Source organism: Aythya marila (genome assembly GCF_965140915.1).
Source record: "Aythya marila genome assembly, chromosome: 2".
NCBI classification, from domain to species: domain Eukaryota; kingdom Metazoa; phylum Chordata; class Aves; order Anseriformes; family Anatidae; genus Aythya; species Aythya marila.
Genome location: NC_139043.1, coordinates 34,429,506 through 34,453,546, shown reverse-complemented (window position 1 = coordinate 34,453,546; position 24,041 = coordinate 34,429,506). Strand labels below are relative to the sequence as shown.

The window sequence follows — 24,041 nt, the reverse complement described above, 5'->3', positions numbered from 1 at the left end:
GGTCATGAACCACCTCCAGCAACACTCCTCACTATCCTTTGTGCTTATAGCCCACCATTGGGTGAAGAAAGGTCACTTCAGTGCTGAGTCACTGTCCTCACTGTTGTCTCTGACTGACAGAATGTGTGTGCACATGCACGTGCAAGAGGACAAGAGAAGGAAAAAGCCATGGCTGGAGGCTGAAGAAGGCTGTCCCGATGCCTGCCTGGTGCCCCAGCTAGCATATTGACCTGAACCAGGATCTTGCCCCAGTGCCTGAGCTGGTTTTGGGGCAGGACCACTGTGATCATCTCCCTTTGCCAGGCCTCTGCACAAAGCAGCAGGCAACTACATAATCCAGCTCCTGGCAAGCCCTGCAAACCAGGGCCAGGGGAGCTTCACTCTGCTTCCAGACGTCTCTCCATCTCTTCAGAGGGACAGAAGGGAGCAGGGGGCACAACCACCACAGCAGCCAGGGGCAGCTGAGACCAGAGCAGGCACCCGGGCCATGGGATGTGCTCCTGTGGCCTACGCTGAGGTGCTGGGAGGGTGTATGGGTTAAGCCGCATTGCAAGGAGCACAGCTACCATGGACACAATTCCTGACCTTCCCAGCCAAGACCAGATTCTACATGATTGCACCCAAGGAAAATCCCAAGAATTCAGTGCCAACGTCCATGAGGTGAAGCTGATAGCCCCAGACAACCATATAACACTGATGGCATAGGTTGTGCAGGAGAAGACATAAGCCACTCACCAGACCTACACAACAGGATGAGCCTCCCAGAAGCCCAGTGAAACCAGGGCAGCAGCAAGATCCCCAGCCAGTCCCATCCCAGGCCCCCTGGCCTGCAGGAAGGTGGGCTGAAGCAATTTTGGGGTCTGTGGTGCTGTCAGGAGACAAAGCTAAAGTCAGGTGAGTTTCTTAATAAACTCTTTGCATGGCTGTAGTACAGCACTTCTGGGAAGAACTGATTAGACATAGTAACTTGATTTCAAATACTAAGATTAGACAATGATCTAAAGATAGCTATAGTTATAGGGCTCTGTGGCATATCAAAGTTAAGTAAGGCAGAAAGGATATTTTTGTTAAAAATCAATATTATGACAAAGAGGTTAACCAGAAAGAGACTGAAAAAAAGCTGTGCAGCCGCCCCATGGAGCAGCGACGTGGTTAGTAATCTGATTCCCTTCAGGGGGAAGTGAACAAAATGATGAAGTGATCTTTGAAAGTATTAAGACCTATGGTTTGGCTTCCTAGAGTAATGTGATTATTATTTTTCCTACTTTATATAAATATCCTCTCTGCCCATAACCTCAAAAAATAGATACTCGAATTTTAAACATACAGAATAAGAAATAGAAGTTGTTGAGAGAGTCCACATCAGGGTAAGGGAAGGAAGGAAGGAGAATCTGGGGGATTACAGAGCTGCTGGAAGCAGGCTGCCTTTTGTAGCTTTTCTGCAAAACTGCTTAGCATTCCTCCCCTTTCTTTCCACGGCCAAACAAAACCTCCTCTCTTGCACCTGCAGAGGTGCTGGTGGAGAGGCAGGTGGGATCAGACCAAACTGGGGCACCAAAAGCAAGCAAGAAAAGAAGCAAGAGATCACAAGACTAAACAGAGCCAGAAGTATGTGTCCCCTTGATGCCAAAAAATAATATTTACATGCAAATATGCATGTAAGTATGTGTGTTTATGTGTATATACACACATATATATACCCCAAAAAAATATGCTTGCATGCCTGCAAATATACCTACACATGGAGCAAAATGATTGGTACTTAATACAAAATTCTGATTACATGGGTTGCTACATAGTTCTGTACATAGCTGAGTTATATGATCACAAAAAGAGGGTTCCTGGTTTTCTTTAACACCATTTTAAGACATACAGTTTTCTCAGAAAGGAGGTTTCTGTTTTCACTAACGCTCTTTCTAAAACATTTTGCTGATATTGTGACTGATGGCTCCATTAGCACAAATAAGCTGTGTTTATTGTAATTATGCTCTAAAACCAGTTCCTCTCCAGGTCGCATTTCAACTGATCAATAGGTGGTTGTTCGTGTTTGTAGCCCTCTGGCCTAGTTTCATCTTGTGTTTGTTCACTCTAGCAGAACAATATATGCATGCATGCACATAATCCTTTCTCCACCACTGGTTTTTAATACCTGTTTGCAGCATTGTTAAAGGTAGTCATCAAGCTTATTTACTTAGATTCATTCAATTCTCTTCTAACTACTACAGCTCTGGCAAGATCAGCTGCTGCATACCCCTCTCTGCTTTTCCATTGTAGAAAATGTGCACAGCTTGGCCAGGGCAAATCCTTTTCCGTCAGAAAGAGTGGCTTTGGTTACATGCAGATAAACAATTATTATGCCATAAGGGCATCAGCCAGTCCCTGGTCACCACCTCTGGCCATTTCTGTACCCACACAAGGCAGCTGAGAGCTCGTTGCGCCTTTTCCACACTCTGTGGACAAAAAACATGCACCCAGGCCATTGCTACAGGAGGGCTGGCAGGCTGCTTTGCCTCACAGAAGCACATTTGTTTCCCCCCCTCCCTTCTAGATTAGCTTAAATAGCATAAGCTGTGGGAAGCAGCTTGCCCCAGTTCTATCAAGGGAAGTGAAGAATCCATTTTATACAGGGGCAGTGTTGCTTTCCGGCACTGCCAGCACACACCTGGATTTTGGTAGATATAAGTGGTGCTTTGTGGATGGATTTGATTGAAATTAGGTTTAGTCCAGACATTTATGATCAGAAATAAGAGTGCTTTAATTAAAAAGAACCATGTATGTAGAGGGACCACAGGAAGGCAACTCAATCAGTTCCAAACCACACCTGGAGGCTTTTTTTATTTTCCTAACCTGGAGCATAGCTTTAACTAAGTGAAACTGAGACATAAAGTTGATGTTGCACTGTGATTCACACTCATTTTAATTAAAAAATAATAATAATAATCAAAAAACCTATTTGCCTTTCAGATTGTGACTTCTTTTCTTTTCATTTTATTTCTTCCATCTTCTTATTTTCCTTTCCTTTGCTGCATTTCTCTTTAGTGTCTCACTGCTGGGAGAAGTGCTGTGCCAGTTATCTAATAAAATTCTGGCAGAAATTCAATCACACTCAATATGTATGACATCTAAAAAAAATATCTAAATTATGACTGAAAAGTCAGAAATCTGGTTATCCCAACAGCAAATATCAGACTTCCTTTTGTTAATATTCTTGTCTTCAGATGGGAGTGGGAAAGGACACAAAGGCGATTTGGGAAAATGCAATTATCCAAATATATTTATAAAAGACAGATCTTTTCTCCCCACCACCCACCTCCTGTGAGACAATGCATCTTGAGCTCAGCTTGTCAGTACCCACAAAGTCACTGCTGACAATGCAGATTACCACCGTGAAACCTGAAGCTGTTTTAGGGAGTTCTGCTCAAAAAAAAAAAAAAAAAAAGCAGGCAGCTGGCGTAATTAGCTGCTGGATGCCTGAAATGCAGAGGTGAATGGGAGAGAGCTCAAAGCTCCCAGGTAGGTCTGTGCTGCAGCGGGGTTGCTCTAGAGAAAATGGTGTACTCAAATACTTGATTGCAAGGAGGTTGTGATTTGTATTTTCAGGATATTTCAAGTACAAACACGACTTTAATAGACCCAAAAGGGAATTCAGATGGTGCAACTACCAGCTGTCACAGCTGCGTGACACCAGTCTTCTCCTAGCCCTGCCTAGCTCTGGGTGGCCCTGGGTGCAGGACTGCCCTGCACTGGGACCCTCCTCTAGCCCCTAGGGACCCAGATGCTGGCACATCCAGCAAAACACATGGTCCCAGGAAAACAGCAGGGGTTTTGCAGCCGGTGGAGACGTGTGGTGCCCACAAAGGGTGGTGGTCCACTCGGTGGGGTGGAGAGACTCCTTTCTTTGCTTACAGCACAGCTTCAGCATGGGGAGTGAAGGCAACTTCTCTGCAAAATGTGAAGCTGTTAAGAAAATGTCAGAAAAAGACAGCTCAGTGACCACATTTTTCAGTCTTAACTGGCAAGTGAAAAGAAACATTAATTGTCTGTTTATGTCATCTCCTCCCACAGCTGACTGTTGCAGAATACAGTTTAAGGTGGCATTAAAATGTAAGGTGGGTGTTATAATTTGCCTGAAGTACTTTAGCAGTTTTTAGGTTTTGTTCCAGAAAAGATCTAAAGATTGCCATTCTCCCAATGTCCATATAAGTCACCCACACCTTCTACCACTGAGCAGAGGTGCGTACAGCCCCGTGATCCACATGGCATTCCCAGCAGTGATAATGCCTTCGTGCACGATGCTTGTCAGGCTGCATAAGAAGCACATCAAAACATGGGAAGTTGCCTGATTCTCCTTAAAGAGTCATGCTTATTGTCTCCTGGCTTAAAGTGTTAGAAAAGCAGCACCTTGCTGCTTTTTGCTGCCTTGAAGCAGCTCTCCCAAGGCCTGAGCGTGGCTGTGCCCCCACCAGGGTGCTCTGGTTGCATGCCCCCAAACCACCAGAGCCACCAGGAGTGCAGGAGGGTACCGAGGAGCAGCTCACAGCAAACCAAGCATGGTGGAGCTCCTTTCCCCTATATGAATCACTGCTCCTGCCTGTGCTCAGACAAAGGAAACAGCTGCGGCCACAAATCAGGCAACTTAATAGGTCGATGCGCTCTCCAAGTATTTCCCTCCGAGCTCTTCTCTGAAGAGTATAGAAGAAATGTCTAATCAAATTCCTTTCACGAGAGGCAGAAACGAAGTGAGTAAATCTGCCAAAATATGCTATCCACTCCCTGACCAGTGAGGTGTAACATCCAGATCCTGCTAACATCACTTACAGTAATGTCACCACCAAAAAGATTTAGGTTAAGCTCCGGGCTATGTGAACAGACAGGTTTATGTTTGTTTGTTTTGTTATGTTTTGTTTTGTGTTTTTTTTTTTTTCCGAAGCTGATAATGGAGGGATTTGCAAAAATCCTACTTCATGCAAGAATAAAGACAATTAAATCTAATTATCTCAGTGGCAATAGATACTCCACACTGTACAGAAGGGAGGGAGCTTTCCCCTGAGGATCCTCGGGTGCTGCCTGGTGGTGCTGGAGTGCTGGGCCAGCTGAACCAGCACTGATGGGCTGCATCTATTATATCCACCCTGAAGTTGTGTAAAATTTACTTTCAGCTCCCTGCTAGGCTGCACTTCACCATTTCACTGTTCAGGTGGGAGCTGTATCGGCTTTGACAGTTCCCCAGCAAGTGAGCCGTAGATCTGTGGTCTCTCTCCAAGCAAATCCCACCCCAGGCAGTATAACATCACCACCACATTTCACCTTGCTCCTCTGAAATCCCCTTCCTTCTGCAGTCCCCAAGGGCTCAGGCCGACGAGGTGTGAAAAGGGAGAAAGCACCAAAGCCAAATTCAAGGCTGTCACTTTTGAGACTGGGAGCCCTAAGAGGTTCTCCCTGACAAAACCTAAATCCATTCCATCAGGGGAGGTTTTCCAAGATGGGTCTCTCAGGCTGTTGAAGACTTTAGGCTTGCAAAGGAGATCTCCACAGCATGCAGCGCAGTTCCATACCCATTAGAGTCCAGCATAATGATGAATATTTGAAGGCATGTAAAATGATTGTGAAGTGGCTTTTGTATGTCATTACAGACCTTTTTTTGGAAGCATCTCTTCATCATGAAAATGTTCCAAATGCCATTTACTTTACAGCATGGTGAGAGGTCAGTTTTTACTACTTTACATTCTTATCCTGAGCTATACTTTTCAAACCAGCATTTAATAGAGCAGAGATGGGAAGAAAGCAGGGTCTTTTACATACAGCATGTACAGGATTGAAGAAACTGCTGAGACAGGGAAGAATTGTCACAGCAAGGCTTACAAATGGTCAGCTGAGTTTAATACCGTGTCTCTAACAGTGGGCTACACTACATAGACTAAAGAAGAGGCATAAACCCCCTGAGGTGTGCCAATATGTTTTCACATCCTCTAGTTGCTTCACTGAATGATCCCACTAGAGTTGTATTCTTTGTTTTATTGTACACAATTATTTTAGTAAACAAAACGGTAACATTAAAAAAAGCAAAAATCCCATTACTTTATAGATCATCTTAGCATGAAAACCCCATGAGACCCAGAGAAGAAAGAAATGCTCTTTTCAGAGCACCAAGAACTGATTGTCTGGGGTGCTGTAGCTTTGGCTTTTGTGCTTTTCACTACAGCTTTTCTGGTGACTTTTACATCCATGGTGTAGGCTAGGACAGTCCAAAAATTCCAAGGACCCAAGAAGTGAGAACAGGAAATGCTATTAGCTTTGCTGACAAACTGTAGGGATTCAGCAGCAGTGCCAGTTTCGATAACAGAGGCCCCAGCTTGGCCGGTTGCTCAGCTGGAGAGGTTCTGGTGAGGTCTGGGCTGCGTGCAGCCTCCTCTCTTGTGCTAGCATGGATTTGTCAAAGAAAAAAATCTGGGACCCTTTCTTTGCAACTGACCAAAAGCATTCATGGGGAGAGGGTAGAGGGGAGGATGGAAATATCTTTTTTCTCTGAGCAGTCAAAAATACTGAATCATCTCCCTTTCCCTTCTTTCCCCATTCACCAAGTACAATTAAAAATCAAGATATTTTAGCAAGTAGCAGGTAGAGTCTTTTCATAAGCCTCTCCTGCCTCAGCTTCTAGGGGCACATTTCACTGTTTCCTTCACATCCAGATAGAAATACCCTTGCTGTTCTCAGGAAGGTGAAAGGTATTGTTGACTGATCATCTTCTGCTTCTGATTTGCACAAGTCCATATGAATGTAGACACTGGAGCTGGTAGGAAAACACCCTAACTACCATTTAGAGAAGGGCAATAATATCATGAAGGGGCTGATTGCTGTTTCTGTCCCTCTGACCTGCCAGTGGCTCAGCACATACTCAAGGATGCCATCCCAGATTATATCTAGTCTCATTTTCATCTTTGGTATTTGAAGATTCTCTTTTTCAATAAAATGCCCCCCACTTTAAGTTGATAAAGGAAAAATGATGTGTGTTTCCTGAAAATCAGAGAATATTATGGTTTCTTAGAATCATTATTTTTTACAGAGAATATCATTTCATGCTCCTTCTCATAGTCTTTCTGTGGGTTTTGCTCACAAGGTCCCCATGACCTGCACTGCTGCTGGTCAAAGGTGGGTTGTATTTGCTCAGAGGACTTCTGACAGCTCCCACTATACTCTTCACACTGATGAAGAGTTGCTAGCAACCTGGATTTATCAAAGTTATCCTTGTGCCTTTCCAGTGCCAGCTGCCTGAAATTTGTAGTTTCCCCCCCAAGGAGACTAAGCCAAACTCTTGCTGAGACAGTAAGGCAGACACCTTCTGTTAAACCATTAGAACAAAGAGTTGATTCTCTGCCACTTCTGGCAACCATCACAACTCAATGTTCACACTGTAAGTCACTTCCCACTGTAGTGAAAAGGGGCCAACACAGGTCCCTAATTACTGCTATTACTACTTGATATAGCACAGAGACCTGCACTCACCTAACATCTATGGTAAAAGCCTCCACAACCCACTTTAAAAAAAAAAATCTTGTAAATTTATTCATTTCTGACACTTCCAAATGACAAAGTTTTTATATGATTTAGAGTTGACTCATGTTATCTAATTAGATCAATTAATGCAAATTATTGTTACACTGCAAGCTTGACAGGGAGATGTTGTAGTCAAATCTCTGAGCAGAGCTATCAAAGGAGAAGCACAGCTGGGGGGCACAGCATGAGGGAAAAGCCCACCTTATGGTATCATATGCAGAGTATGGTACTTAAAATTTAAAAAATATGTCTCTAGTATATAACCTTTGTGGCTGGCAAAACCACATGATCCACCCTCCTTAGGTTACATTGAAAGAGGTAAAAAAGTACAACAGAAATACATATTTTGCCTGCAAAAACTGCTTTCTTTTTTAGAAACCATGTGAGGATGAACAGGAGAGGCAGTGGGCTGGGTAAATGCAATGCCTGTAAGCCAGCCTGTTTTGGAAATAGTCATCCAGCTGGTGAAGAAAAGAGAAATGTCCGTAACAGAGAGATTCAGCGTTAACCAGCTGCCTGGAGTTTACCTCTGAACACCAGAGGAAAATGTGGTATGCCTGGTCAGGAAGAAACACACTTAAGAAAATTTAAATATAGCATCTCATTGTCTCAGCCTATTTCCTTGACAGAACGTAAAGCTGAAACACCTTTTTTGTTGCTGGTGAATTTCTTTTTTTTTTTTTCTTTTTTAAAAGAAGCTGGTAAATCAGGACGTTTAAATGGAATGAAAACTGACTTCTTCCCACTTAAATGTAGTTCATTATTAATAACCAGGTATGACTCACGGTACAGGAAATATATTTCAGTCCGCACACGCTATTGTGACAGTCACCACGCGTGCTGAAGCACAAACACTCTGATGTGCACCGCGCTGCAGTAGAGCTGGGTACCACCACTCGTGTGTGAAGAAATGTAAAACGCACTTCTGGCTAAGACAGATAAGGCAGCCAATTTAAGATGTGTTTTTAAGCGTTTCTAAATGCAATTCATCTTTTAAAAGCAGATTCACACCAAGGCCATGGTACAGCATTGCAAAGCTTCATGTCAAAAGTCAGTAATTTTCTGACTTTCCTGATTGCTGATGTGAAGGCAGCAAATGACCAAGGTGAAGTTAAAACGTTTCAAATACAGACATATTAAAAGCAAGTTAACGTTTCTAATTGAGCTCATTATTTAATTTTGACTCTTCTTGCTCAGAAGAAAACTGATCATATCAAAAGGTTCCCAAGCCTTTGGACTACAACATTCAATTAACAAAGTTTATTTCCTAATTTAGATGACTTCATTAGAATCCATCCTCAAGTTTTACAAAGAAGTGAAAAAAGTACCAGTGCAATTGTTTTGAGCAAAACCCTCTGTACCATTGCTCATGGAACAGGATTTGTACAAGGCTGTATTTCCAGCTGACTTCACTGCAAAAAATATTTGAACAACAGTAATTGTCATCTACATGGTAGAGTGAATGCATGGATAAATACAAGAAAATCATTCCTGAATATAAAGAAGAGTTTGAATCATAAATGCAGAAAAACTTTAAATGGCAATCCTTATTTTCTTCCATATAAAAGAAACTAATCCAAGCACAGAAAATAAATAGGTGTATTTTGAAGGGAAAGAAGCTTAAAAATGGGATGCAGGACCTTGTGGAAAGACAAACGTGAAAGATCTCCTAAGCAGCCAATCACCTACTTACAACTGAGCTTCCTGAACCCTCATTCTTAGTTGAAAAGAACATATTCCTTTGAAAAAGAGCACTTTGCACCCTCGTAGCTGTGGGAGAGGTTGCTGATTTGCAGCACCAGCAGCTGTTCCTACGAGTCCCTCTCAGGGGTCTCCTGCTCCCATCAACCCCATTTTTTCAAAGGCAGGACGCATCCAGAGCTCATCCTGTACTGTCAGGACCAGGTTTCCCTGGGGTGTGTTTAAAGCCAGGAATTTGGTCAGAGGGTATGGCGAGTTCACAGCCTGCAGCAAGTGCAGGGCTGGAGCTGCTGTCCATTGCAGGCAGAGGCTGGACCATCGTGCAGGTCCAGGAGAAACAGAGCATGGGAGGGCTCTGGCCTTGCAAAGAGCTGGTCATTAGGGAAAAGCAAATTACTTGGATTACGAAGAACTCAGCAAACATACATATGAACTGGAAGCAAGATAATGTTGGGGCTACATGTTTTATAGCACATTGTTAATTGTTGCAATCAGTGACTCTAAAAGTAGGGCCACCATATCCTTCCCATCATATTTAATTCTTAGCCCGAGTTTCCTCCCACTTTCTTTCTTTGCATTTGGATGAATTCTCTCTCCAGTGTAGGATGATTTTTTTTTCTTACTATAATTCTACAAACCACAGCACAATGAGCCCCGTATCTGGAGTCCCCAGGTGCTTCTGTAATACAGATAAATAAATGACTGATAACAATATTGCCAGATAATAAAATACGCTGGCCTGATGTGAACTGCTGCATTAGTTAGGCAATTTCCACGCAGGTGCAATTTCTCACACAGGGTACTAAACCACCAACATGAAGCAGGAGGGTTTTTTAATTTACATTAGTGGTGTGTGTTAAATTACTCTGATAATTTGTTATTAGGAAACTATTATTAAATGTTAAATTAAACAACCAGATCTGACAGGAGTTCAAACTCAGTGATAACTCAGGATTTGTGAAGTATGGGCTGGAGGGCTGACACATGTTTGTAACCCTGGGGCTTCGTGAGAAGCTGGCCCCAAGGGATAGATTTTGAATTGTTTTCTTATTTCACTGAAATACATATGGACCGCTTTCTTTGGTCACAGTCCATCTATTTGGTTCACATACACAATACCCCAGCTATCTTACTGCTGGTATAATTTTGGTTTGCTTTTGAGAACCATCTGTTTTAGATGGCAGCACAGAAGTTGACATAAACCACTTGCTTTTTGCCAAATCATGTCTCCTGTAAGGGGAATACTTTCACACCCATGAAAGCTGTTTTTCAGGTCTGTGTATATACAAATGAGCATAGTCCCATGTAGTTTTACCTTCTCCTATTCCTGGACACACAATGTGCAGATCTCAAGGCAGATTTGGATTCTTTGACCAAAAAAGTGTACTGCAAAACCAGTATTGGTTTAAATTTAGAAAATATTCATTTAAGTACCTTGCTGAGTGTTACTGGAACAGTATTAATGTCCAGTTTTTCTAAGTTTGTGAAATAGTTCAGTTGTGCGCAGTGGGAAGAAGCATGTTGGCATCTTTTCCTCTTGGTTACAATTTAGAAAATAATATTATGAACCTTGAAAGTAATCAAAATGCTTTTTAATTCAAGAGAAAACACAAATCATGAAAGAAAAGATGTTCTGGGAAATACTTCCTAAGACTTTTTTTTTTTTTTTTTTTTCCTTAACACTTAAAAACCAAAAGCCTTTCCAAAAGGAAATAATTTTTGCTAGGGTTATTTTTTGGTCATGTATTTTTAACCTAGTGCTGTTTACTTCTTTTAAAGGGAAGGGGCTGTAAAGCACCTGTTCAGAGTAAAGCAAAGAGTACCAATTCCTGTAACAGTTTGCTTTGGAAATGTACACAAGGCACGTTCTCTTGACTTTGCCATTACAAAGCCTCAGCTGCTCATTTCTGGTATGCTGTTGTTTCTTCTTTCTCTGACCTCAGCTTTTCACAAGCTGTAAATGAAAATCTCAAAAGACAAACACAGACTCTGTCACAATAAATTCTGGCATATCTTCTGACTTTTGTTTTAAAATGTTTGTCTAGGGTCTGGTTTGAGGCCAGGACACCTATCAAGATCACTCCTACCTCAGCTGCCTCACCTGCTTGCATTTCCCTCCAGCTTCACACTACCAGGACCTCTCTGCTTCCTCACGGTGGAAGGTGTGGTGGGGCTGTCTTCTCCTCCCCAGTCACAGCCACCCTGATCAGGATGCTCTGGCAGAGCAAAGCTGCCCTGCCTGTAGAAGGCTGTCCATGCTCTCTGCCTGCCACCAGAATGGGGTTTCCAACTCCTGAATGACACGTGAGGAAAAGTTTGGCTTGATGGGTGACCCTTTCCCATCAAGAATGGGGACAGTAGCTGAGTAATGGGCACCAACACCATTCCAGTTGGGTCTGACACCAGCCACAGGAACAATGTTTCACTCCACAGCCAGGAAGAAGGGGAATAGCCATCAGAGGACTAAACATTTGTGTATTTTGGCACAGATTTCCAGAGCTGAAAGCATTGTGATAGACTGGTTTTCTGGGGATGGAGAGAGAAAAGAACAGAGAGAATTTCCTGTCTTAGAAGAGACGATATATAGTTTTATGGGAGTATCTGGATTCCCTCATTTGTTAAATCAAAATTGAGTGTAACTCAGGGACATCTATTACAGAAATTGCCAAAGGCAAAGGTGGACTGCCTTTTAAATGTTTTACACCTATCTATGTACATTACTTACAATTTCAAACCCTCAATAAATAAACAGGAGAATACTTTTATGGTTCTCACTTTTTGTTGTTTTTCCTGGCACTTCCTCAGAGTCTGACATAAATTTCAGCCTTTGTTTTAGAAACAAGGCTCTATTTCTCATGGTTAGAGAGAAAAAGATGAAAAGGTTAAGCTTAAAGTCAAAATATGGAAGCCAAACCAAACAAATCCAGCATTTATCTTCATTTCACAGCTCATTTTTCTAAGCCTATCCTGCAGTTTGGGGAGCTGATCCAATATTTTCAATGTCGTGGTTGTCAAGAGTGGTATATGAAGTACACGAGGCAAGTAAGCCCTAAGCACGTTGGCCTTCTCTGGTGAGGTTGTGTCTGCCAGGACAGGAAGGTTTTAGAAAGAAAATCACAGCATGGTGTGGATAGATGTATGCTGTATGACTGCTTTGCCTTGCCTCACCTCTGTCTTTTACAGCTCATTAATAATAAACCTGGCATTTTTTAGAGTTTTCTAGTTTTTCTACACACATGGGAGTTCTTTAACTTCAAGAAAATTCAGGTAATGGAGTGGAACTGCTCAGCACGAACAATTAGCATCCACTAATTCTCCTTTAACTCTTTCCTTCTCCACTAGGGCACATTTGCAATGACAGTGCGAAGCAACATGAGTTTGGTGTATCACCTACAGATTTTAACATTTACTCAGTCATTAATATATGTGTGTAGTTACTTACTACACTTATTACTGGTTACTGGAATAACCAGGAATTAGAGATAACATATAGCAGGTACCTCACCAATCTCGTTTTCTTTTGAATAATTATTCCAAGAAGCACCATATGGTGGCCTCTCACCCAGCAGGTCCTGGCCTGCAGCTGATAGACTCCTGCAGCATCAGCAAGTTGTGGCTGAAGTCCCTCTGAACAGCATGACTTTACTGCCTTTGGTGGCAATGGTTTATACAGGGGGCCCCAAACATTTTTATCATAGAATCATAGAATTGTCTAGGTTGGAAAAGACCTTCAACATCATAAAGTCCAACCATAAACCTGACCTACCAAGTTCCACCACTAAACCATGTCCATTAGTGCCACTAGTAGACTGCTCTTAATCCTCTCGATTTAACTGTGAAACCCATCATCAAGCCTGTAAGTGAAAATACTGCTGCTGAAGGCAAAATCTGCCGATTCAAGTGGCATCTAGATGTTTTACAAATATATATATATATTATGCTTTACTGAAGAAAGTGTGATCAAAAAAGATGGTAAATCCTGGGAACGTGGTAATGCTTTGTGAATACACCTGGCCTGCATTTGTAAGGGTCTGGAACTGACTTGCACTGATGCATCTTTCCTGGGGGCAACAGCCTTGTGAAAACAGTTAAACATCAGGAATGAGATGGAAATGTATTAACCTTCACTCTGATTCTTTTCCAACCTGGAACATTTAATGTGCCTCATTACACAATATCCAGTTCTGGTGTTTAAAGAAAAGAAAGTGTGCTTCTATATCAGGAACCAAGAATCGGCATTTGTGTCATGTTGCATATGACCATACCACAAGATGAGCCTCTCTGAATAAAAACCACTTAAGAACAAGGGTAACACATGCTGCCATTATCTTATGTTACTTTGAACAAAAGCATTGGGGCATTCCTCCAAAGTCCTTACGTATAAGTAGCTTCCTTACTAGGCTAGTGATGAAATTCATTAAAAATATAGAAAAATAAAATGAAGGCAGTTCCCCTTGTCCCACTCCAGGTACATTCTTGTGGTGAAAACAAACTATGAATATTTCCAAATTAGAGAAGTGCTCAGAGTGCAGGTACCCAAAGGCTTGTAATTTACCAGCACGCTCCTGTGATTAAGCAGCATGCCCATTAATTTAAGCAATATTAGATGTCTCCTTTTTGGCACAAGTGGCTGTACAATTGTCCTGTTTTATGAGTTACTTTAGATACTATTTTCTGCTGCTTTGCATATTGCCAAAACAAACATGTTATACCTGTTTCATTTAAAATTCCTAGCTCAGGCTTACACCCAGGCTTCAAACCAGTTTGGAGGAGTTCGGAGAATTAAGCCGTCACTTCATTCCTTTGTATTTTGAAATTTAATTTTAATGCATTTGTCAGTGTACATACTAAGTAAGTTTTTAGTATGGTGATTCTGAGCAATCTCCTCTCGGAACAGTATTTTCCTAAATTATGTAGTACATGATAAATTATTTTAAACAGTTTTGTATAAATCCAACAGCTGAGTGGAGTTTGAGGCCACTTTAAATGGTGCCTTTATATTACTTTGCATACTAATTACTGTATTAACGGTGACAGTGTTGTTGCCCATACTACTTTAGACTGCAGGGAGTTTATAATTCAGTTGTAATTGTTTAAAACCATTTTTTGCTATACCAATGACAGGAGTGCTTGTTTTCATTTAGTATGTTGTATTTTGGAATGCACAAATAATTTATTTAAATAAAGGTATATACAAATATGACGAGGGAAAAACTCTACAGAATTCAGTACAATGGCTGCATGCACTGGGAATGACACTATGATTCGCTTCAGAGGAGTGGAGTATGAATTGAAAACTAGGAAAAGTTTGACGGTGTGCTGAAAATCCCATCACCACATCGAAGGGTCTTCAAACCTGTAACATATTATGAATAGACACTATTAAACACATTTTACAGTCCCTTCTGGAAAATCCAAAGTTACAACTACTTGAAATTTTCATTTTAATAATAGCACCAATAAGGAATACACATTCACATTTGCAGCTGGAGACTCCCATCAAAACAGAGGAATCTAGGATGGCCAAAATCTAGAAAACTATGATATGTCAAAAAACAAACATATTCGTAAGAGAGATTTTTAGATTTTTCAGGAGTAAATGGTTTTCAGAGAGAGACAAATAAAACCATGTCATGCTGTTAGCACCCTCGGACAAAACCAAAGTAACTATCCTAAAACCATCCTAAAATATTATCATCATATTCTGTTGCTTAACATCAAACTGTTGAAATACACGCTGAAAGGGGTCCTGAGTGCAGGATTTGATCCAGAGGGCCTCTGCTTGCAAATAGCTGTTCTGGATATGTAGAAAGATATTCAGCAAGTGGTAGAACATGGAGAGAGACACGGAGAAGTGGATTTGCCATAATTTCTGCTATCTAGAAGTTGGGTGCCTAGTCTTGACTTAAGGTCCAGTTTGCCACTACAGTCGCTGGAGAGACACTGACAATTTGAGAGGGCTACTAATCCTGCTTGTTTTGGGGTGGAATGGCTCATTTTGGAGATAGTCATCTCTCCAGTTGACTACAAAGGGAGTCTAGACAGCTACTTCACACTAGACACTTAACTTTCAAAGATGCAGTATTAGAAGGGATATGTAGTGTTACTGGGAAATGAAAATTTTGTCATAACTCCATAGGATACACAGGATCAGAAAGACATCCCCTCACATTTTTCTTATGAAAACTTACTTGTACTCAGATCAAGGCACCTCCTTTTTTAATTCCTTAACTTCCTAATTTCCACCTGGTTTCCATAAGAATCTCTCTATCCTTTCTTTGGATGCTCAGACACACACCTAGACTGCAAAATGCTATGGGGCATACGTGTATTTTAGTCAGAGAAAGTGATGGGTTGAACTCAGCCAGCCAGGCTGAATACATTTAAGCTGTTTCTTAACACCTCAGTGTTCAGTTTCAGGGATTGCACGAAATGTGTCTTTCTGCTGCTGACTCACTGACTGGAAATTACATCTGCACCATAACTGGCTGTGTATAAATATTTCTAAAACATGTACTTTGTTAATTTAAGTTCAGAATAATAACAGCCTGCCTTTAATTCATTTAGGCTAGATGCCTCCAGGAGGATGTTTATGCAACCACACTGTATTTGGGCAAATTTGATGTGTGTCCACCCCTGCGGGGCTCCTCTAACTTCCCCACAAGCTGTCCAACCCTCTGGACAATTTTCACCAAGTCAGAGAGAGGTACGGGTATCTTGGAGATAGTAAGTTCCTTATGTGCCATCAAACACAGGACCGTACAGAAATAAGATACATCCTCACATGGGGGGGGAAAGCTGGAGCAGAGTTCAGAATCCATGTTGGCTTTTATCCTAGAAAACATATCCATAAGAAACTACACATCATTGTTCCCAGTGCTCACATAATTGTCATCGACGAATGACAAACACCATGTTTTTTTCTCAGTTTAAAGTGCTGTTACAGGGGGGTATGAGATAAAAATCTGTTTCTCATCAATTCTTGATCTTAAATGCGTACTAGTTTGTTAGTTTGCTCATGAGTCTTAGCTCCCTGGCGTGTTATAAATAGCATTATTGAAACAATAACAACCATAAAGTTCTGTTGTGAAGGAGGGAAAATTGCAGAGAGTATTAGACTTTGTACTACCCTCTGTGTTGCCTCAAATTCATGGCAGCGGAAATTTCCCATTATATGAGGATTCTGCCTTATCATTACAAAATACAAAATAGTCTCAAACATTTCACTGCACTCCGTGCAGTTTTTTTTTTATAAGCATCTGCAGAGAAAACCATTTCCCAACAGCTGTGGTTAGTCATCAAACCCAAGTCAACGTTCTCCCTATGCATAGAACTGCAGGTTTCATGGACAACCCACTGATGGCAGTCAAAGTTTTGGTCACCTCTCAGTGACAAGATCATGCCCAAAAGTTCACTGCTACAAACTATTCCGGTCAAGTATTCAACTAGTTTAATCTAGCCTTGCACAACTTATGAAAATACAGAGATTGTAGACTCCTGAGATGACTACTGCATAAAACATTTATTTCTGCAGCAGAAGTATTATCAGCAAGCATCAGACTTTCAGGAAAGGCTTAATCTGAGCTTATTCATGCTTTTCTGTGACTAAAACTAAGGTTTTCTTTCACAAGCAAAAAAAAAAAAAAAGTATTTTATTTTTTCATAGGCAAAAGGAAATAAAATTTTCACAGCTGCGTAAATTGTAGTCACCAATGTAGTATCTTACGTTACAGCTAATGTGTCATTCCCTGCCTAGAAAAATATAGTACATACCCTTGAAATCCCACTGTTGCTTGAAACACCACTGTTCTTTTAAATCAAGTGCAATTAGGAATATGAAGGCTTTTATTTTTTCACTTTATAAAACATTAGGTACAGAAGTAGTGTGAAATACTATATTTTAAATATCAATCACAGCCTTGCACTTGTGTATAAGTTAATATATCTGGATATTCACCACTCACATATCTTTAAAGCAAAAAGGTAAAACTTTTTAAGTAGCAAATGAATAAAAAGATGCCATCTTTGGGGATCCAGTATGTAAATGAATCACCATCAGGCATCAATGTACAATTCTGTAATTTCTATTGCAATAAAGCCCAGTAAGGGGTAACTTTTATGGGAATGCTTCCCTCCCTTCAGACAGCCAGTATTGCCTGTTCACAAAAGAGGAAAACAAGGAGCTTGGACTTCATCATATCTGGTATGACATTACTTGCATTCATAGGATGGTTCTAGCTCTTAAAAACAAAGGATTTTTGTTGTGCTTATCCAGCTGTTGGTGACAAGCGTTATCTCCCTGTGACATATGTTTATTGATAATGAACAAAACTATTATATGCAAACAAAAAATGAAAGCCACCACAAAATATCTTCATACATACCTGGACCTAGGAATATTTTCTGTGCTTTCCCTCAACAAGAGGTCTGAGATCAGTGTCTCTGGGCTTGATCTCTTTCCATACCTAAGAAAAGAGGAAAAAAAGGTATATGTTTGCGTATTTCAGTATTTAAAAATGAAAACTAAGTAGAAAACCATCAGGCAAATCTCAGAAAAACTCAATAGTGACGTTATAAAGGAAACTTTACAGCAAGTATTTTAACTTGACTTAGTCATGTCAGAAAATGTTCATTCTTCAGTATTTCTTTCAATATACTTTTTCCATTATCATGTTATAGGACAGTATTGAGAAACTCTGAATATTTACTGATTCAATCCCTGTTCCTGGATATTCTAGGAACTCACACCTTACTGATGTGAGTGTGAAGAAAGGGGAAGGAAACTGTATGACATGACCTCCACGCGCATCATTTTTGCCTACAAACCCGGTTCCGTCATTTCATAAACTTTATGATTGTTTTAGATGCTATTCATTCATCAGAAATTACATAAATGGGAGTCAAATTTATCTATTCTGTGAATAGTAAACAAAACTCAGATAAGCCATAGTATCTAAAGAATTGGCCAAGATTTTTTAAAGGCAGCTAATATATTTGGGGATGCCTACCACACACCACATTAAGTCATAAAAACTGAGCTAACCCAAGGCAATAACCACTCTTGAACTATGTGGCTATGGGAAAGAAAACTCTCTGAACCACAATTTGCTTAAATGAGATATCACCTACAACCTATGTCCTATACCTACACAATGGCTGTCCTTCTATTTGTTTTTGTTTGTTTGTTTTAATCACGGATATTTTATCATACATTGCTCAACAGATAAAATACTGCAATTCCAGGTTCTAGGAAGGAATTTGCTCTCTTTTTCTCAGAAAACAGAAGCAACACTTAGCAGCCAGCTTGACAGACACTTCATCACTATAAGGATTCATTAGCTTAACAGTGATAACTGTAAGCAAATGCTCCCTTGGTTGGGAAGAATTAAGATCACGGTTTGTAACTTGTGTATGTAATTAGTCTGAATCACAAAGTACATTAACAGATAATAGCTTTGTGAATGCCACTTGAGTGAAATTCTGGCTCCAGAGAAGTCAAAGGTGTAATCAAGGACTTAGATTTTATCCATTGCTATCAAGATGTTTCTCCAATGGCTTGATCTAAATTTTGGGGGAAAAAAACTTCACAATACAAACTTTATTTTAAAAGTTAGGAGTTATATCTATTGATGACATATCTTTTTGAAAAGTGGAAACGTACCTCATTTTATTACTCTTTGTATTCTTGCCTCACCGTAATCATTTTAGTGCCTCCCATGTCCCCTCAAAAGACAAAGTAAAAGTTTCAGATTTTTAAATTTCTTAATTTAAACTGACTGAAAGAAGGTAAAATGCTGTTACAATATTGCAATTCAGAATAATGCTGAATAAAACGCCTTCCACTCCATCACCACAAAGGGATTTCTTTCTTTCTAGTACCCTACTCCAATCAATATGGATGCAACCTGCACATCAACTGAGGGGAACCTAATTTGCCATTGCTTTTAAAACATTGATTTAACAAATCCAACAACTTGCTCCAGCAGCTTATGCTTGGACAAAATTTCTATTAATCTCTCAGAAAGTTTTGTCTGAGTAAGAAATGGGTAGCAACCCTCAGAAGAGCAGAGATTTGCTCAAATAATAAAGAAGACTGATGTGGAGAACCACTACTGCTTTTTAAATGAGTCCCTCTAGTATGACAAGACTAGTGCTGCTACCTGTGCAGGACAGACCCACCTTGTCCTCACACAAAGCTGTACACCAGGTGACACTTGGCTGCGACCAAGTGGAGTGCTCAAGGAGCAGCCATTCTTCCTATGGCAGGTGCCCAACCCTCTAGTCTGCCCTGTAATTTTGCCACTAGGAAACAACTGTGCTACAGCCATAATAAAGAGGTCATGAACAGCCTTGAAAGCAATGCCTTGATGTAGAAGTTGATCTCTTCTTATTGAAGCAGATGCCTCCAGAGATCTTCGCTCCAGCTGCTTTGTGCTTGCTCCTTGCCTACCCTGCACAGCTCCAAGACAATACAAACACAGAAAGCCAGGCCTTCACCTGGCATCTGGGGAACACTTTTACCAAGTAACTTCTGTTTTAGAACAGTTAGGCTCCAAGTTTTGAAAACACCTGGTCAGGCTTTATGCTCAGCTCAGGGTCTGCTCCCTTCCACTTTAAAGTTGTTGACATGAAGTGGAAGTATCGGTACTGCCAGAATCAGACACACTTTCAGATAATATCCTCTGCCTTGCCTATGGTTCAAGCCATTTCCAGCAGGAGTGGCCTTACTGTTTAGCTACAACACAGAGGAGCTATAGATGCAAGAACAAGCTATGGGGGACATGAAGGGAAGAAGGCCTGTTGGTGACAGGGTGTAGAGGTAAGGTAGTACCAAGCAGCCGGAGCAATTATTCAAGTAAAGATATGCTCTGAAGAAAGCCCCCTGAACAGTGCAGCAGAGGGGTATGTGGTAAGGACATTTTTTTAGGACAGAGGTGGGATTAATCCAAAGACACATGGACATCTGCAAGGCAGGAGTCTGCATCTGTGCTGGTCACCTCAGGCTCTCCTTACCACCAGCGAAGATCTTGCACCTAGGGAACAACAGATCTCATCAAGGACTGAAAGAGGCCCGGTGACTTGCAGGCTACAAGTACCTACATGTATTTCCCTCAACTGTCCTCAAAGGGGCATCAAGCTGATGTGCCCAGATGTCTAAAGGCAAGTGAGATGGCTGTGAAGGAGAAGGACCCTAAAGGAGAGAGAGAACAAAGCAGCCACACAGGCAAGGGCTAAAGACAAGAAGAGAAAGATGATTTGGAAGGAGCTTCATGGAAGCTGGAGTGAAGACCCTGTAGGCCATGGCTACTCACAGGGAACAACATTCAGATGCTGCTGTTAGGCCAGAAGCAGAAGTCAGGAGGATGTGCCAGAAGGTTATCCATAATCACATACACATCAAAGAAGACTAGATAGATGAAGCTGAAGAGAGCCCCTCCATTTCCCCTTGTTACAGGGCTCCTGAGCGGCACCAAGCACAAAAGGCAGAGCCAAAGAAGCTTTAACAAAAGAGTAAGCTTTGAGCGCATCTGAAACAGACCGAATGAATCAAATTTTTAGATCCATTCAAAATGCTTATTAAGCTATTGATTCCTTTTGCAAGTGACTGTCACTGCCAAAACAGCAAACCCCCAGGAGCTGTCACTTTATTTCTGTGCTGTTAATTCACCACAGAACAGAAAGAACACGCTCTTGTTTGTTTGTTTGTTTGTTTAAGCTAAGCTATCTAGCAACTTTAAAACATGTACTATGAAGTTGGTGATTTTAGCTGTCAGTGTCCTTCTAATTCCAATTCTGTTCCCCTCAAATATGAAACGGGGCCGCGGGGTGGAAACATTGGTTGAACGTGAATAATAGAATTGAAATTCTGAATTGTTTTATCCGTCAGCAACAATTCTTTGGTTCACTTCAGAACCCAAACACAGCCATGAGACTGAAAGCAGACTCAGTCCCTGAGCTGCGGACTTGCACCCCAGGCAGGAGAAAAGAAAGCTGCACAGTCAAAATTAAAGCAAGTGCGCAGTGAGGAATGAATATCGAAGGGGGGTTGGTTTCCTTGTTTTTATTTGCTTTTTAATACAAACTGGTTTTAGACAGAAGCCACCTTTTAAATCAGAAATTAAAGAAATAAAAGGAAGATATATGAACCCAGCCTGGAGATCCCACCACACACAAGGGAAAAGGGCAGCAGGGGCAGAAGTTAAGGAGCAGATTATTTTAGCAGCTATCTAGACAAAAAGTTATGAGAGCAGAGACTGAGGCACAGAAGCATGCCGCACACATGAGCTGGTTGTGAATATTGCTTTAAAAGTCCAGGACCGAAGAGCTGCTGTTCTATCAGCCTCTTCATCTGTGTTATGGCATTAGCACACTGGCAGACAATGTCATGGGTTTGCTGGGAAAGCTCTCAGCTACACGATAGCCTCTCTTCTAATTTAATTCCTCAGACTGCTACGGGGACAAATGAAAGCCTAATTATAGATCTCTCATCTGTTTTTGATATTAAGCAAATAGATAAATACACCAAAGCTCTCCTGGGTCACACACTGTCCAGGGACCTTAGGGGATGTTTCTATTAATCAGTCAAAACTGGACAGACACTCCCAAATAAAATAATTTTATAGTATAAGTTTCACTTTTTCCAGACTGAACCTTCACTGCCACTGTAAGCAGCGCAGCCATCGCAGCCATCCTCAGAAAACCAGCTCAGAGCAAGGCAGCTTTGGGTCACACTCACTCCTCTTTCAGCTTGGGCACGGGTTCTTGTTTGTGCTCTTGAGAGTTTTTGTTAGGACAAACGGGCTTTTTGGCACTCGCTGCTGTATTAAGTAGCTGACAAACTATAAAGTGTCCAAACTACTACAACTCCTCAGCAAGCACAGAGGGGAACTTTCTTCCCAACAAAATCCTCACTAGAGACAGCGGCAGCAACAGAAGCGTGAAACTGTTCTTCCTGCCCTACTTTACACTCCCTGGGGTGAGTTTCATTTTCCCTCAGCTTCGGGGGGCTCTCCCCACGCACACTACCCTGCGGACATGTACACCCTGCCCTTTTTGCCAACTTGGATGGTGGAAATCCACCTCCAGTCCCAGGGCTCACACTCTCCAGAGGTTACATGACCCCTGCATCTTTCCTGCCGGTGGTTCCCCCTCACCCCGAAGGAAGCAGGGCAAGACCCCCGGCTCCGAGGGGACAGCCCACATCCCTCCCTTCCACCTCGCCGAGGAGAAGGGCCCCGGCACCTACCTCTGCCTGGTGATGAGGTTGATGTAGTGCCTCAGCGCCGAGTAGTATCTGGCCATGTCCTCTGCGGGGGCATCCTCGCCGGGGCTGTCCGGTTTGGAGGGGTACGCTTCTGCCAGCGTCCCCAGGCAGACGAGCAGCGACAGGGCGAAAGTCAGCACCGACACCCACAGCCTCATAGTGCCCTGCATCTGCACGCCGGGGGGAGAGCCGCCGTCAGCGCCCGCCCCGACGGCGGGGCAGCGCGGACGCCCCCTCGGCGCCGAGCCCCGCGACCCCATCCCCATCCCCATGTCCCATGTCCCACATCCCATGTCCCACCGCCATGCCCACGTCCCCCCCGTCGCGGTACTCACGGCGGCGGCTGCAGCGGAGGGAGCGGCTCCGGGAGAGGCGAGGCGCTTGTGCCCGTGGGTCGGGGCTCCCGAGTGCGGGGCTCCGCGCCTCGCCGGGCTGTTTAAGTCTTCCCCGGCAGGCAGGAGGGGCCTCGGGCGATCACGCCTCGGTAGCCCCGGCCCCCTTCTATCCCCCCCCTTTCCCCCCCAAACCTCCGCCCGCGCCCTGCCCCGGGAGGGCCCCGCCCGGCGGCACCGAGGGGGCGGCCGCCCCCGCCGCCCAGGCAGGGAGGGAGGGGGAAAAAAAAAAGCAAGGAAGCATCTGAAAGCATCTGAGGAGGTTTATAAGAAGGGTGGGGGCGTCCAGAAATGCCACATCGGTGCTACAGTCTTATGCCTACTAAATAGCTCAGTCTTGCGGGTCACCTGCTGCAGCAGTTAAGTTGTACCTCGGTGCTCACTCTGCCCAGGTGGCCCCATACACCCTTGTCCAGAGCCCTTTCTCAAGTGAATTTATTCTGTTTTATTTCTTTCCCTGAGCAACGCGCCGCAGGAAAGCCCACCAGAGCCACAGAATCGTGTCATGACCGCTGCTGAATCCCTTACGCAGCAGCTTCTCACAGGTGTTGGACTACAGGGGCTGATCTGGCCATGGTGCTTGGTCTGGATGTCTGCCTGATCTCATCCAGACGCTGAATCCTTACAGAGAGATGGGCACCCTCACGGTGAGCTGAGGCCTCATACAGCGGAGGCATCTCCCAGTGACGTGCACTTCTCCACCGGTTGCAGCCTGGGTGATGGGGCTGGGTGATACACCCAGCTAACTGGGTGCCTGAAGTCAGATAAAACCAATCCAAGCCAAACAAAGTTTCCGAATTTGCTAAAGAGTTCAGTGGAGTTGGAAACTATTCATACATATTAGTAAAATTAAATCAATTCTTTAGAAACGGGTAATTTGATTAGCATCTTGGTGACCAATGACTAATTCCAGTTGGAATGACAAATCATGACTCTGAACAGATCTTATTTTTACTGTAATGTGATGGTAAAATAACCGCATAAGTAAGAACATTAGACATACTGACAGGATACTAAGACATATTCTAACATTGTATCATACATACTACTACAAATGTAGATATTAATTGCTATACTTATTAACATATGCAGTTATTGCTTTAATAACAATAATACAGCATATTCTGAAA

At 42.4% G+C, this 24,041-nt stretch overlaps 1 protein-coding gene across 1 annotated transcript; it reads right to left on the bottom strand.

Annotated features, from left to right (window-relative positions):
- Positions 1 to 14,253: 14,253 nt before the first annotated feature.
- On the bottom strand, positions 14,254 to 22,934 carry NPY (neuropeptide Y). Its single transcript, XM_082752794.1, has 4 exons — positions 22,855 to 22,934; positions 22,502 to 22,689; positions 17,640 to 17,720; positions 14,254 to 14,611 (listed from the first exon to the last, which is right to left on the bottom strand). The coding sequence occupies exons 2-4, from the start codon at positions 22,687 to 22,689 to the stop codon at positions 14,587 to 14,589; spliced, it is 294 nt and encodes a 97-aa protein (XP_082608920.1). The 5' UTR covers positions 22,855 to 22,934; the 3' UTR covers positions 14,254 to 14,586.
- Positions 22,935 to 24,041: the final 1,107 nt, after the last annotated feature.